This window comes from Triticum aestivum, chromosome 7B (genome assembly GCF_018294505.1).
Source record: "Triticum aestivum cultivar Chinese Spring chromosome 7B, IWGSC CS RefSeq v2.1, whole genome shotgun sequence".
Taxonomy (NCBI): Eukaryota; Viridiplantae; Streptophyta; class Magnoliopsida; order Poales; family Poaceae; genus Triticum; species Triticum aestivum.
In genome coordinates, this window is record NC_057813.1 from 710,235,507 (window position 1) to 710,250,293 (window position 14,787).

Consider the following 14,787-nt stretch of genomic DNA (forward strand, 5'->3'; position numbering starts at 1 on the left):
TCTCTCCGTATTTTCGGATGTGCTTGCTGGCCTAATCTTCGGCCGTATAACACACATAAGCTCCAATTCCGCTCTAAACAATGCACCTTCCTTGGGTATAGTAATCTCCATAAAGGCTACAAATGTCTGGATATTCCTACTGGACGAGTTTACATATCTCGTGATGTAGTTTTTGATGAAACATGTTTTCCCTTTTCTGAACTACACCCTAATGCGGGCGCTCGTCTTCGCGCTGAAATTCTCTTGCTTCCAGCGGAGCTCTTAAATCCTACTGATCAAGGGGGCGAATGTGTTGGTGACCATGGGATTAATAGTGCTACTGACCCTGATCGTCCTTGTGTAGAAACAGGCAGCAAAAATGATGCAGAAAATGTTGTTACACAGCGTGATTTTATGCTCCATATCACGCCAAAGGGAACCAGCGCGGGACACGAGACGGATTCACCTGCCACTGCCGATCCCGAGAGATCCAGCGGCGCAGAATCCGGCGCCCCAATCATGCGCGCAGACTCCCAGGAGGATCTGCCTCCTCCGCGCACGGGCAACCCCTCTACGCGCGACACGCGGCCCGCGTCTGCCGAGCGGTCGGGCGCACCGGACTGTGGCGCGGTCCCCAGCGCCAGTTGTCGCCGTTCTGCTGGATCGCCCGCGCCTGGCCCACTGCGCATTGATGGCGCTGGCCCGCGGTCTCCAGGGCGTGTGTCGCCCACACGACAGCCAGATCCGGCGCGCGATCCCATGCCCGATCGCACGACAGCCGAGAGGGATCCTCTGACGGATCTGTCAGTACGAGGAGCAGGATCCTCTGCAGCACCAGGATCGTCTGCGGCCAGTATTCCTGCACGTCCAAGTACGCGGTCACAGAGAGGTATTTTTAAACCATTGATTCCAAAGGATGGCACGGCCAGGTATGACAAGAATTTCAGGTTTGCGAACTTTGCTACTGCTACTACAGAACCACGAGATCTAGCAGAAGCTCTAGGCAATAAAAATTGGAAACATGCTATGGAAGTTGAGTATGATGCACTTATGAAAAATCAAACCTGGCATTTAGTTCCACCTAGACAAGGAAGAAATATAATAGACTGCAAGTGGGTGTACAAGATTGAAAGACACTCAGATGGCACTATAGATAGATACAAGGCTAGACTAGTTGCTAAAGGTTTTAAACAACGCTATGGTATTGATTATGAGGACACGTTTAGTCCTGTTGTTAAAGCAGCTACTATCAGACTTGTTTTGTCTATTGCTGTTTCTAGAGGTTGGAGCCTTCGCCAATTGGATGTACAGAATGCGTTTCTACACGGCGTTCTCGAGGAAGAGGTCTATATGAAGCAGCCACCTGGTTTTGTGAATACCACCAAGCCACATCATGTGTGCAGATTAGACAAATCATTGTATGGTCTGAAACATTGGACAGCTGTAAAAAGGATATTGAGATATGTCCAAGGAACTGCTAGTACAGGGCTCAAAATATGTAAGTCACCCTCAACTACTGTGAGTGCCTTCTCTGATGCAGATTGGGCAGGATGTCCTGATGACAGAAGGTCCACTGGTGGTTTTGCTGTTTTCTTTGGGTCCAATCTTATATCATCGAATGCAAAGAAACAAGCAACAGTCTCCCGTTATAGCACTGAAGCTGAGTATAAGTCTTTAGCCAATGCAACAGCTGAGGTAATGTGGATGGAAACTTTATTGGATGAACTAGATGTAAAGAGGTCACACACCTCCTACTTATGGTGTGATAATCTTGGAGCAACGTATCTCTCTGCCAATCTAGTGTTTCATGCAAGGACGAAGCACATAGAAATTGATTTTCACTTTGTCAGAGAAAGAGTTGCTAGAAAATTGTTGGAGGTCAGATTTATTCCAACAGGAGATCAAGTGGCAGATGGATTTACAAAACCATTGCAGGTTCGACAACTACAAGCTTTAAAGAACAATCTCAACCTTGACACGTTTAGATTGAGGGGGGATGTTAAATGATATAGTTGTAGTTGTAGCGTGACATATGTCACGATGGTGTAACCGCGTGTGTGCGTGCGTGAGATGTAATCTAGGCAGGTTGTTGTAGTTGGAGATCCTTATCTTGTATAGACTTGGATGAGGGGTCAAGCCACACAACAACCTGCGCCATTGTACTTTGTTTTCTATATATAACACGCACGCGTCCCTGCACAAATGCATACGCTTCCAATCTTCTTTTCTTTCACCTCCTACAATCTCTCCCACCATGGTTTAGTATGGTGCTTGCTAAAAAAGTGTATGGCTGTTTGATTTTGGTTCTCTTGGAGTCTTGGTGATATCTTTCCTACCGTCTTTTTCTTTTAGTTTCTAATTTCGATGCTTTGATTTGTTGTTTTGGCCAGCAGGATAAGTAGGAGGAGCCACGAATGAGGAGGAAGGAGACCAGCAGCAGCGGGAGATATTCTTGTTCGATTTGGTTCTCATGGTGGCATCTTCCCTAGTTTTGGAAAAAGAGGCAGGTGTGGCTACGAGTGAAGCTGGCCGCTTCCATGTGGCTTCTGTGGTCTGACCCGCAACGCGGGGACGCAGTCGATTCAGTCTAGGACTTTTCAGATGCAAAATACTTCCTCTGAATTTAGTTAACATCGTCTGATGGTAAAAATCCATATGCCCGTCCTGCCAGCTCCTGGTATGGTTGTTTGCTGGAGCAAGCGGGGGGCTTTGATTGGCACATGTGGATCAATTGTCCTCAGGCTCTGCAACATACGTGCCGTCTAGTAATTTGTTTGGGCGGGCAACTTTATCTTCTGTCGTTGTTTCATGCCGGCGATTTTTAGAAGATAAGGGAATCTGCATTTTTTTTTCTTTGAGAAGTTGCACATATTTTTCTCCTCAGACAACGTATTTTGTTTCCAAAGAGGATCAGCATGCCATGCCAGTACATTGTTGGCCGGCGGGTGACGGCCGTGGCGGAGCGGGGGCGACGCGGGCTAGAGCTTGTCCGGCGGGTGGAGGGCAGGGGAATAGTATGGATGCGCTTTGGAAGTGGACTGGCCGGTCCACGCGCACGGGCTAGCCATGAGAAAGAACCTCGGCAGGGGCGAGAAGTGGTTGGACGGCAGACATGTGGGCCTGAGGGCCGAAACAACACGCGCACGTCGGTCCTGATCTTGCGGCCGAGGTTGGTGTGTTGGGCCGTGATATTTGTTTATTTTGATCCAAACGGATAGGGCGGACCAAATACGATGTCGTGTTGTAGTTGATCTTAGCATACCTCTACCCTTGCACGTCATCATTCGTCACCATAATCCCTTCATTTTTATAAAGAGTTAAATACATCTATTTTGAAACTAGAGTTAAATACATCTATAGTACCCCAACTTGCGACGCGGGAACAATTTCATAAAAAACTTGAAAATTTAGAGAAACCAGTCACTAAACCTGGTTTGCTGGTTCATTTGTACACAACTCGAGTCCGCACTTGCCACATTGGACGCCACGTGGGTCATCGGCTCCAGGAATTTGAAACTGGTTATTCATGTGTATTCATTTTGTCAAAATCATTGTTGTTTTTTGAAAACTGTCACTGTTTTATCAAAATCAGCACAGTTTTTGAAAATCATGGGTATTCACATGAAGACCCCAAAATACCCCTAGCGCCGCCCCTGGTCATAGCCCGTCCACATCTCAGCAATTTTTGTAGAAAAATCCCTGTTTATATGGTAAAATATCTGAAACTGAAAGTACCTAACTGAAACCAAAAGGAGAGGTCTGACACTTCACGAACACGAACAGAGCAAAGCATAGCACGGCGACGTCCCATGGACCGCTGCCGCTTGCCTCCGCGTCATGCGCCCTTGATGGCCTTGCGTCCTCTGCTGCAGCAACCGATGCAGCGTAGGGTCGGCAGCTACGGGCGCTCCTCTGCTGCCGCAACCAGTTGTCGATGCTGTGGACGGCCGGTGGTGATGCAGCGTACGGCCGGCAGCGACGTACGCTCCTCTACTGCCGCAACCAGTCGCCGATGCAGCATATGGCCGGCGGCGACGCCGCCGCAAAAGAATTAACAGCAAGACATCCACTATTTTATTTTCCCCCTATCCACTCTCAATCGGGACTGCGGGTTCAGTGTTTCCATTACTTGAGGTGCTCCCGCAAGATAACCAGGTAGCCGACACGTGCTCCCCTGTCGACATGGCGTGCCACGTCGCCATTTCGGATTATTTTGTATTATTTTATTCTTGGGAAGCAAATTTAGTAATAGGTTTGTTTCAGTTTTTAAGTTTTGGTATGAAGTTGTTCATGCAGCGCAAGTTTTTGTGTACTGTAGGTGTATCTAACTCTTTTATAAAAAAAAGTTCATCTTGAGGCCAGATAGTGGTATCTTCAGCATTAATAACTGTGAGACTTTGCTCATGATTACCGGCATTTAGAGGTAAAGTCGGGGCAGTTTTGGTTCCTTTTGTGTAAAAGAGAGTATCTTTTCAAGGCAGGTAGACAAAAGTTGTAAAGTTTTTTTTGTTGAGATTGAACAAAAGCTGTAAAGTTATAGGTAATCCATGTTGTCCGGCGTGTGATGTAAAATAGGCCGAACTGTACCCAAGTCCAAAATTGAAAGAGCCATGTCACCATGCAAATCTGCTGATCTACCTCTCCCTCCGTCCACCACCGCGGGTCCTCCTGTCCTGCATTTCACTAGTTGGCAGAAGCGTGAGGAACAAAACAAAACAACTGACCGCGCTTTGCTTTGCCCACCGTCGGAATAGGGCATAGAAGACGGCGATGCCTTGAATCATGTGAGTCGGCTTGTGTCCTATGCCTAACCGTACCAACACTCCGGGGAGCACGGTAGGCTGGGGATTTGGGCATTGTGGAGTCGGATGAGCTCCTCTTAGACTAGGTTTTACGTTGCATGTAATAGTTTGGATTTGAGGTATCATGTTGTGAAATGAATTATTTGAGGCGTGAGGGCATCTCCAAAGGAGACCCGCAAAACTCCCGCACTTTTGTTCACTTTTGCAATCCAACACGGTTCTGAACCGGTCCGCGAAGTGGTCCGGAAGCCCGTTTTCCGGCAAACCGGAGACAAAAGTGAGGGAGAGCTATACCGAAGTCCGGACATTCACTTTGACCAACCAAACCTTCTCTTTTCTCTCTCTTTGTTCATATGCATTGCCCCCCTCTTCTCTCTTTCCCAATCGGACACTCTGTGCTTAACATCGGATTGGATGACTTACTCCGATATCATGTCTGCGAACCGTATTCGGCCATAAAAACGAACATATAAAGAAGACTTTTGCGGGTTGATGCCCAGATCGGTCATTGTCTCGGATTTGCAAGTCGGGGTACCGACGGTATACAGCCCACCGACGAAGCGCGGTGGGCCCGGCCCGGTGTCGATGGTCCTGGATTCCCGCGGGCGGCCACGCGTCGCCGCGAGCTCCACCCGACGCCAACCAACGGAGAAAAGAAGCAAAGGCATTTCTCTTTCTCCCCACCACCACCACCTTCTCCGTCCTTCGTCTCCTTGTCGCCGCTGGTCGGTCCCCGTGCTACGACGCCAAACCCACTCAAAAGGTAGTCAAATCTCCCCCACCGTGCCACTCAGCGACACGCGCCCAGCCCCAATATAGGCCAGGCGGCCCTCTACCAGATCCCTTTCTCTCTCTCCTCCCCTCGCCTCGCTCTCCGCCTCCGATTCCTTCCCCAATCAATCTCCCGCGGGGAGGCGATGCGGTGGAAGCTCGGCACCGCGGCGTACAAGCGCGTGCCGTCCCGCGACGCCGCCATGGACCCCGACCTCGAGACGCCAGGTCCGTGCGCCCCTCCCTCCACCGATCTCCTTCGCATTTCGCTTTAATTTGCTTCCGATTTTCGTGGTGACGTCTTAGATCCGACAGCAGAGAAGACGCCCGACGGGGGCGGCGGCGGAGCAGGGGCGGGCCCGTCGTGGCGCAGGTCGCTGCCGCACGTGTGCGTCGCCACCGTCACCTCCTTCCTCTTCGGCTACCACACAGGGTGCGTCATCCCGTTCCTGGTCACTCCCGTCCCCACGGGATCCATCTCACGCGCACGCATCACTCGTTTTTCTGCTCGGGGGATCTCATCTCACGCATGTCTGCCATGTGACGGTGCTCATGTCTGTTTCGTGATGATGTCATGGTGGTTTGGCGCAGGGTGGTGAACGAGCCGCTCGAGAGCATCTCCGCGGACCTCGGATTCGCCGGCAACACGCTGGCCGAAGGTACGCCGCGCCACGCCACGCACGGCCTCTCCCTCCCTCCCTCCCTCCGTATGCACGGCCTTGACTTGGCTTATTTGGGGATCTGTCATGAGATTTGTGTGTGTGTGTGTGTGTGGTTCCGTGGACGCAGGGCTCGTGGTCAGCATATGCCTGGGGGGAGCGTTCGTCGGGTGCCTCTTCAGCGGCTCTGTCGCCGACGGAATCGGCCGGCGCCGCGCTTTTCAGCTCAGCACCCTGCCCATGATCGTGGGAGCCGCCTTAAGGTGCCATCTATTTGTAGGATGACATCATTTTATTCATAAGCCTGTTAAATCAATACCTGTCTCTCTCCATCTATTTGTAGTTAATCTTGTTTAATTGCCACCTGCTAGTATTCCTTCTTTTTTATTGCAAGTATACTAGTAGTTGATTGCTGGGTGTTTTAAATGAATGTACACATTGACTGCTGACTGCTGATCTGGTCATTATGTGGGATTTACTTGCACCAAGAAGAAAATAAAATTAGACCAGGAACTAAAATACAAGCAAGCAGCCTGTGCGGTCTGCAATCATTTAGCATGCTTTGTTTTGCAAATATACTACTTAATCTGATCTACAGTTGGAATGAACCATGCATGGCTGCTCTCGACTTCTTTTTATACGATTTGGATACAAATCATTCGTGTGACTTATGTTTCGCTAGACCATACTATACTGAAGAAGAGAAAAAACATTTTGCAGTGCTCTCACCAACAGCCTGGAAGGAATGCTATTTGGAAGATTATTGGTTGGAGCAGGAATGGGGTTGGGTCCACCGGTGGCTTCACTCTATATAACAGAGGTATGCATCTGCTATTTTTGTCAATGCACGATTGCTAACAGCAGATATCAACATAGTTCGCCAATGCTCACTATCACCTGCCTGCTTGAATCTAGGTCTCTCCCCCCTCTGTGAGGGGTATGTATGGCAGCTTTGTTCAGATTGCGACCTGTCTGGGAATCTTATTTTCTCTTCTAGTCGGTACCCCTGTCAAGGACATTGATAGATGGTCAGAAGCTTGTGCTCTAGTTCTTCAATCTTTACTTGTGTGTTACAATTGATGTGTACAAAACTGTTGTGTGCTGACATTATCCTTCCAATGGCAGGTGGAGAGTGTGTTTCTGGGTTTCAGCTGTCCCAGCAGTTTTACAAGCTATTGCCATGGAGTTCTGTGTTGAGAGTCCCCAGTGGCTATATAAGGTGCCTTTACTTAGGAATATTGCCTTTTCCTTTTTCTTTTCTTGAACACGCTTGGATATTGCTTGTTTTCTCATGTCACCTTTCCGATTTATCAATTAAAAGATTCAAACCCATGGTAATACCCACTTCTCTCTGAATGGGCTTCTATAGTTTGATGTTATGTGCCTTCGCTAGTCATACAATAGGGTGTTGATTTTCTGAGCAGAACCTTGGATATCATTTTACTGCACTGAACTTCGGAGTTATCTTTTAGAAACAGAACAAGTTTTGGTAAACTGTCTGCAATATAGATGTGCAGGTCTTTCCAGTTTTCACTAGTTTATGAAGGTTATTCTCTAAACTGGGTATGTGTTGAATCGAACAATCTGTATATTGGGCCGTTGGCTACAATCTTTGTCCACTACCCTACAGCCTTTTGTCCCTACTTGAAATTATTGCCTACTGCTACTTAAGTAATACTCCCTCTGTCCAGAAATACTTGTCATTGAAATGGATGTATCTAGATGTATTTTAGTTCCAGATACATTCATTTTCATCCATTTTGATGACAAGTAATTCTGGACGGAGGGAGTATTAGGTATATTTATAATCTATCTGCTCGAAAATATGAAGGAAGATGAATCCATTGACACATATAGGTCAGATACAACACATATATATTCCTGGTACAGATCAGTGAGATTCTAGGTTACCTCAGTATTTTATTTGTATTGCGACACGTATACATCTCTGACTATGGTCCAGGGTGTATTATTTTGTTTCTTCAGTTCCAACGCGTGCGCGCTCACACGCAACTTACATCTAGGAAGTAACATGTTTAGCAGTCTTCTAAACGATTTAAAGAGTCCTGTTCTTCTATGCAGTGTGGAAGAACAAACGAAGCAGAAATGCAGTTTGAGAAGCTTCTAGGCCCTCTTCACGTAAAATCTGCTATGGCAGAACTTTCTCGATCGGAGAGAGGAGATGATGGGGAAAGTGTGAAGTTCTCAGAGTTATTTTATGGTCGTCACTTCAATGGTACACGCTTTGATTGTGTCACATTTTTCTGCTTCAGTGTAACCTTATTTCTGTTCTTCCTTGAAGTTTGTTCATTACAAGTCCCTTTTTTGCTACAGTTGTTTTTATTGGCACAACGCTCTTTGCTTTACAACAGTTATCGGGCATAAATTCTGTGTTCTATTTCTCATCAACTGTGTTCAGAAGTGTGGGGGTGCCCTCTAGCCTTGCCAATATATGCATGGGGATTGCCAATTTGTTAGGTGAGCCCATTAAAGCTGTTTGTTCTTCTACTGCTCTGTTATATTCAGTTGCTGATCTTATTTTGCTGTGTTCGCTACCAGGTTCTATTATAGCTATGCTTCTAATGGACAAGCTAGGCAGGAAAATGCTTCTTGTAGGAAGCTTCTTTTTCATGGTGAGCAATTACTGTAATTGTAAGATATATGGAACATTACTGACTGCACTTCCTTACTGGTGTAATGTATAGGCCTTCTCAATGGGACTTCAGGCTATTGGAGCGAATCGTCACCTTGGTTCTGCAAGTGTGTATCTTTCGGTTGGTGGGATACTGCTGTAAGTCATGCAGATTTATACCATTTAGTAGCTTGGTTCTACCATGCAAGTTTCTGAACCTTAGTTTTGGTTCTTCAAATCATCTATGTTGAATAAGTTCCCTCAAACCACCACTTTAACTTTTTTTTGTTGCTCACAACTAGCACATCGATAGTTTTGAGCAAAACCACCGCGATTCAGATAGCCGAGCATAACCTTGATTGCCGGCTTAGCACGTTCACAAAATTCTGACAAGGTTAGGGTCACCTGTTAGCTCTGAGGTGGCTAAAGGATTTGCCAAGTGAGCAGCACATGTGACAGGGGTGTGGGGATTGATCTATGATCTCCCCCCTCCCCACCTGCCCCCCCAAACCCATAGCTACATTCGATATTTGCACCCGTAGAGGTCAAGGAATCTGGCTATGCCACCGCTGAGCCACTATGGTAACTTTCTATTCAGTTAACCAACATATGAAGCATTTTTGCCTATGTTCTCATGGTAGGACTCCTTAACTTCTTTGCCAGTTTTATTTTTCTTTCTTATAATTATACGATCAATATGGTACATATGGTACTTATAGTTGGACATTTTGTTGGCAGGTTTGTCTTGGCATTTTCATTGGGAGCAGGCCCAGTTCCAGGACTTCTTTTACCTGAGATTTTCCCAAACAAAATTCGGGCCAAAGCTATGGCTCTGTGTATGTCAGTACATTGGGTAAGAGTTCTCTTTTTTCAGCATGAAGCAACCATTGGTTCAAGCTAAATATTTTCATCAGATCAAACGACATCTGCCAGTATGGGAAAAAAAAATATGCATTTTAAATTTGTACGCTACTTCGTCATGGGCTTTGGTTCAGCTGAGAGTAAATGCATAAACTAGAAAACAACGAAAATGCCTTGGTGTTCAGCAGTGCTCAAATTTGGGTAAAAGTCTAGACATGCACACCCTTTGAATGGAATAGGGAAAACAGACAGAAGGTTATGGTCGTGTATATTCAGCTATACTGTTGTAAGCAATTGAAGAATTGACTAGTTTCTGTCAGTTATGAGTTAGCCAGGTTGAATTAGGGATACATTCGTATGATTTTAACTTGCAAGTAGCCAAGCAGTTACGTTGCCAGACTGCAAGAGGGTGCCAAACTGGTATACTGACCCTCTGCATGTTATGAAGATTGAAAACACTTACTTCTGTTGTGGTCATGAAGTGTTAAACGTTGTAGGCTAAAGCCTTTTTCTATCTTAGAGAATTAATGCATCTCCCGTGTGCTACCAGGAAGAGAATCATAATAATTAACTGTGAACACCATATGTAGATGAAATGTTTATGCAGTCAATCCTCATCATGCAATCATGGTTTTAAATTCGGAAAGACAAAATCTGACGTCAGATTTTTAGACATGGCGAATCAAACGTTTTTTGTGGCAATTTATGTTGGAACAAGGATGGCAAATTGAGTTCGCAAGCACGGCAAGTTTTCTGGCAAAAAATGAACTGAGGTGGATTTTCCATGCTCGCCAACTAAACTTGCCATCCTCAACGAACACAACTTGCCATGAAAGACGTTCGATTTGCCATGTTTAAAAATCTGACGTTTGCTAGATATCCGAGTCCTTCAAATTATACCCAAATATGGTTGCCACTGTATGTAGTACTCCCTCCGTCCGGAAATACTTGTCGGAGAAATGGATGAATCTAGATGTATTTTAGTTATAGATACATTGGTAGGATCAAGTACTCTACCAGTTCTAGGGCGTAGGTGGTAAGGGAAGGATGGAGGGAGACGTGGCGAGGATCGGGCGCGCCGGCGGCAGGGCGCCGTCGCGGCTAGGAGAAGGGCGGCGGCTAGGGCTGTTGGCGGCTAGGGTTCCGGCTCCTCAGGGAGCCGGGCAATAGGAGATAATATTCTTCTTATTGCTTGCCTTCAAAAAGAGTCTTACAACCTATATTTATATCCTAGATAACTTGTAGAAGAATCAACCTAAGATAACTTGCCTAAGATAACTTGCCTAATCTGAAAATAAAAACTAAGATAACTTGCGGGCCTAAGCCGGCCGGCCATAACACTTCTCCCCGCCTGCACAAACAGCTCGTCCTCGAGCTGTAAGGTGGGGAAGCGCTTGCTTGAACTCTTCGAGGTAATCAACCAGCGTCAAACACCTTCTCGACATCTGGGGCGGCTAGGTCGGCGGCGACGGCGTCCTCCGGAATGTAGTCTGCCACCTCCAGGTAGAAGAGTCGCGGGCAGGCGTGGCCGGGCTTGTAGGGTTCGTCGCAGTTGAAGCTCAACCCTTGGCGGCGATGCTCGAGTATCTTAGCTGGGGTGAGCCGGCGGAACGGGCGCCCCGCGGTCGCGGCGAGGGGTGCCGCAGAAGCCTGCACATGCCGACCCTGCGCGGACGGTGATTCCTGCTGGATGGCCACCGCGCGGCGCTCGAATGCGCGGGCGTAATACACGGCCGACTGGAGATCCTGGGGTCCTCGAAGCTCCACGTCCACGCGGATATGGTCCGGTAGACCGCCCACAAATAACTCGGCGCGCTGAGTTGCGGAGACGCCCGGCGTGTGGCACGCCAGGGCCTGGAAGCGGTCGGCGTAGTCCTGCACCATGGATGTGAAGGGTAAGCGGCCCAGGGCCGCCAGTTAGCTCCCGCGGATAGGAGGCCCGAACCGGAGGAGACAGAGTTCCCGGAAGCGCTCCCATGGTGGCATGCCGCCCTCGTCCTGCTCGAGGGCGTAGTACCAGGTCTGCGCTGCGCCTCGAATATGATAGGACGCGAGCCAGGTGCGATCCGAAGCGAGCGTGCGCTGCCCTCGAAAGAACTGCTCGCACTGGTTGAGCCAGTTGAGGGGGTCCTCCGTGCCCTCGTAGGTGGCGAAGTCCAGTTTGGCGAAGCGAGGGGGTGTCGGCCCGCCGTGCCCGGGGGCGGCCGTAGTTGCCGCCGGCGCGTATGCTAGGTCGGGAAGCGCCGGGGCGTAGTTCGCCGAGCTGGAGGGGTGATCAAACCGCAGGGAGGGCGTCGGGTGTTCCGGCGCCGTGGAGTAGACCGGCCCCGAAGACGAGCCGGTCGCCCAAGCGGGGATCGGCGATGGTGACGGTGGAAACTGCACCTGGTGCAGGGGCCGACCCGTAGCCCTAGGCGCGGGTGGTGGTACTGTCGATGGCGGCGGCGCCTGGTGGAGCTGCACCGGCGCCTGCGGCGTGGGGGCCGGCGGTGACGCCGGAAGAAGCTGCTGGGTCTGGCCCTGCTCCGAGGCGTCGGTGCCCAGGTTAGGGCTGGGCGGGGCCGGTGGAGGACCCTGCTCCGAGGCCGCTGGAAGGTAGGGAGCAACGGAGGACGACGCGGCCGGCGCGGTCCAGGTGGGCCACTGCGGCCCCGTGGTGGCGAGAAGTGGCGGGGCTGCCGGCGCGATCTGCGGCGGCCACTGCGCCCAAGGCGGCTGTGCGGCCGCTGGGGCGAGGAGCGCCGGGTAGCCTCCGGTGACGGCCCCCGGTGCCAAGTACCACGGAAGCGCCTGCTGACCCGCGGCCATGGCTGGATGGAGTCCGGTGATGGCCCCCGATGCTGAGTACCACGGAAGCGCCTGCTGACCCGCGGCCATGGCTGGATGGAGTGGTGGGGGCGGCCCGTACGGACCTGCCAGGTAGAGGCGGATCCCTTGAACCGCGGTGACGAGGTCGTTGAGGACGCCCGCCATGGCCTCCGGCGTGAACTGTTGCGGCTGCGGGGGAGGTGATGGCGGCGACGAGTGTTGGACGGGGGCCTGTGGCTGCCCTTGGCCCGGCGTGGTGTCGGGTGCCGTTAGGACCGGCGCTGAGAGCGACGCAGTGGTGCCCGCCGAGAGCGAGGCCGTGACGCCCGGCGCAGAGGCGGCGGAGGTGGAGGAGTTGGCGGGCAGCGGTGGTGGTGGCGGTGGAATTGGCGGAGACACGGTCGAAACCCGGTTACATGATACCAAATTGGTAGGATCAAGTACTCTACCAGGTCTAGGGCGTAGGTGGTAAGGGAAGGATGGAGGGAGACGTGGCGAGGATCGGGCGCGCCGGCGGCAGGCGCCGTCGCGGCTAGGAGAAGGGCGGCGGCTAGGGCTGTTGGCGGCTAGGGTTCCGGCTCCTCAGGGAGCCGGGCAATAGGAGATAATATTCTTCTTATTGCTTGCCTTCAAAAAGAGTCTTACAACCTATATTTATATCCTAGATAACTTGTAGAAGAATCAACCTAAGATAACTTGCCTAAGATAACTTGCCTAATCTGAAAATAAAAACTAAGATAACTTGCGGGCCTAAGCCGGCCGGCCATAACATACATCCAATTTTATCCATTTCTCCGACAAGTATTTTGGGACGGAGGGAGTATAATTCAGCGGTTAAATCGATGCAGACAGCTTCTGTAGATTTTTCTGGTGAAGAGTTGGGATACCAGTAGAAAAGAGTGCACCAGATATCCTTGATTATAGTTCTATTCTATGTCGAATTTCCATGAGTTATAATCATTTCCTCTTGCTTACACACGATGCTTGACTGTAATGGGCAGGGCGTCAACTTCTTCGTCAGTTTGTTATTCTTGCGGCTTCTGGAGCAACTTGGCCCACAAGTTCTGTACACAATGTTCTCGTCAGCGTGTGTGGTAGGAGCAATATTTGTGCGGCGACACGTAGTCGAAACAAAGGGCAAAACTCTGCAGGAGATAGAAGTTTCACTGTTACAAACACAGTAAAGGTACCACCCTCTGCTCTTTCCCTTGACGCAAACCATTTGAGATCATCTCTGTGTAACTAGGGCATGCGGATTGCGAGCAGCGCGTTGAGGAAACTTACATGCCCTTGTCGTCGCAGGTTTCTTCGAGGCAGTGCCTTCTTCTGCACGCTGGGAAGGAATGAATTCAGCGGCGTTTTTGTCGCTGAACACCAGCCGGGCGGGCGGTCTGTTCCCAGATCAAGTGATCTGATCATCTCCTGCGGACAGAATCGCCCTACGCTCGGTGTAAGTTCCCGGCCGTGCACGAACCTGTGACCGCTAGAGCAGTGGCATACTATCTTAGGAATACATACATACATATATGACAGACTGGTGAGGAGTTTTTTCTGTCTGTTTAGGCTGATAGTTGTTGGCCCTATGTACTATATTGTGTTGTCTTGTGCTTAACTGTTTTGTCAGCAAGGGCAGACTGGACTTTGGATACTGATGAACGAACGGTTTACTATTGTTTGGAATAAATAACAGCAGTGACATGCCTCGTCGGATGTATTCTACTCCAGCTTCTACCTGGCTTTGCCTGGTTTACAAGGAAATGAACAGCTATGTATGTGGAGGTCAGTGGCGTAGCTAGCCCAACATGCCAGGGTGGTCCACCAATGCAAAATATTCACATAAATATATTTATTTATTATAAAAAATATATTTTTCTCTATGCTATATAGATTATGGGGAAATTCCAGGGTGGTCCATGGACCACCCTGTCCACCCCCTAGATACGCCACTGGTGGAGGTGATGTATTTGAGCCCGGAGCTTGGATGAACAGTAACCCCAAAACAATTTAAAAATAATTCAAAAAATTCTGAATTGTTTTTGGGTGCAAACATTGACAACAGTTCTCAATGCTTACAAAATTTCATCACAAAATAACATTTGTGGAAGTCGCAGAAAAAAATTTATTTTCAAAAACATTTTGGAGTACTGTTTTTCTTTTTTTTGCCACGACTTGTACGAATGTCATTTTTGGATGAAATTTTGCAAGCACTGAGAATTTTTGTTAGTGTTTCCACCCAAAAAAATTCAGATTTTTTTTTGGATTGTTCTTCATTTTT

The 14,787-nt window shown here is 49.1% G+C and overlaps 1 protein-coding gene across 3 annotated transcripts; it reads left to right on the plus strand.

The window, feature by feature from the left end:
- The first annotated feature begins 5,475 nt into the window (after nucleotides 1-5,475).
- On the plus strand, nucleotides 5,476-14,222 carry LOC123156531 (probable plastidic glucose transporter 3). 3 transcript variants are annotated; one of them, XM_044574655.1, is made up of 14 exons: nucleotides 5,476-5,780; nucleotides 5,871-5,985; nucleotides 6,144-6,211; nucleotides 6,342-6,474; nucleotides 6,932-7,031; nucleotides 7,127-7,239; nucleotides 7,337-7,430; nucleotides 8,294-8,447; nucleotides 8,546-8,689; nucleotides 8,771-8,844; nucleotides 8,917-9,002; nucleotides 9,582-9,696; nucleotides 13,514-13,698; nucleotides 13,815-14,222. In XM_044574655.1, the coding sequence occupies exons 1-13, from the start codon at nucleotides 5,699-5,701 to the stop codon at nucleotides 13,694-13,696; spliced, it is 1,461 nt and encodes a 486-aa protein (XP_044430590.1). In that variant the 5' UTR covers nucleotides 5,476-5,698; the 3' UTR covers nucleotides 13,697-13,698; nucleotides 13,815-14,222. The 3 variants fall into 3 exon arrangements, with proteins under 3 accessions (XP_044430590.1, XP_044430588.1, XP_044430589.1); XM_044574653.1 differs by having other exon boundaries at nucleotides 5,484-5,780; nucleotides 5,859-5,985; XM_044574654.1 differs by having other exon boundaries at nucleotides 5,490-5,780; nucleotides 5,868-5,985.
- Nucleotides 14,223-14,787: the final 565 nt, after the last annotated feature.

Bases quoted from the DNA above. Each gene is read 5' to 3' on its own strand.
- LOC123156531 (XM_044574653.1), top strand. From the start codon at position 5,699: ATGCGGTGGAAGCTCGGCACCGCGGCGTACAAGCGCGTGCCGTCCCGC. The intron at 6,475-6,931 runs GTGCCATCTATT...AACATTTTGCAG, and splicing joins ATCGTGGGAGCCGCCTTAAG to TGCTCTCACCAACAGCCTGG. The intron at 7,431-8,293 runs GTGCCTTTACTT...TCTTCTATGCAG, and splicing joins GTCCCCAGTGGCTATATAAG to TGTGGAAGAACAAACGAAGC.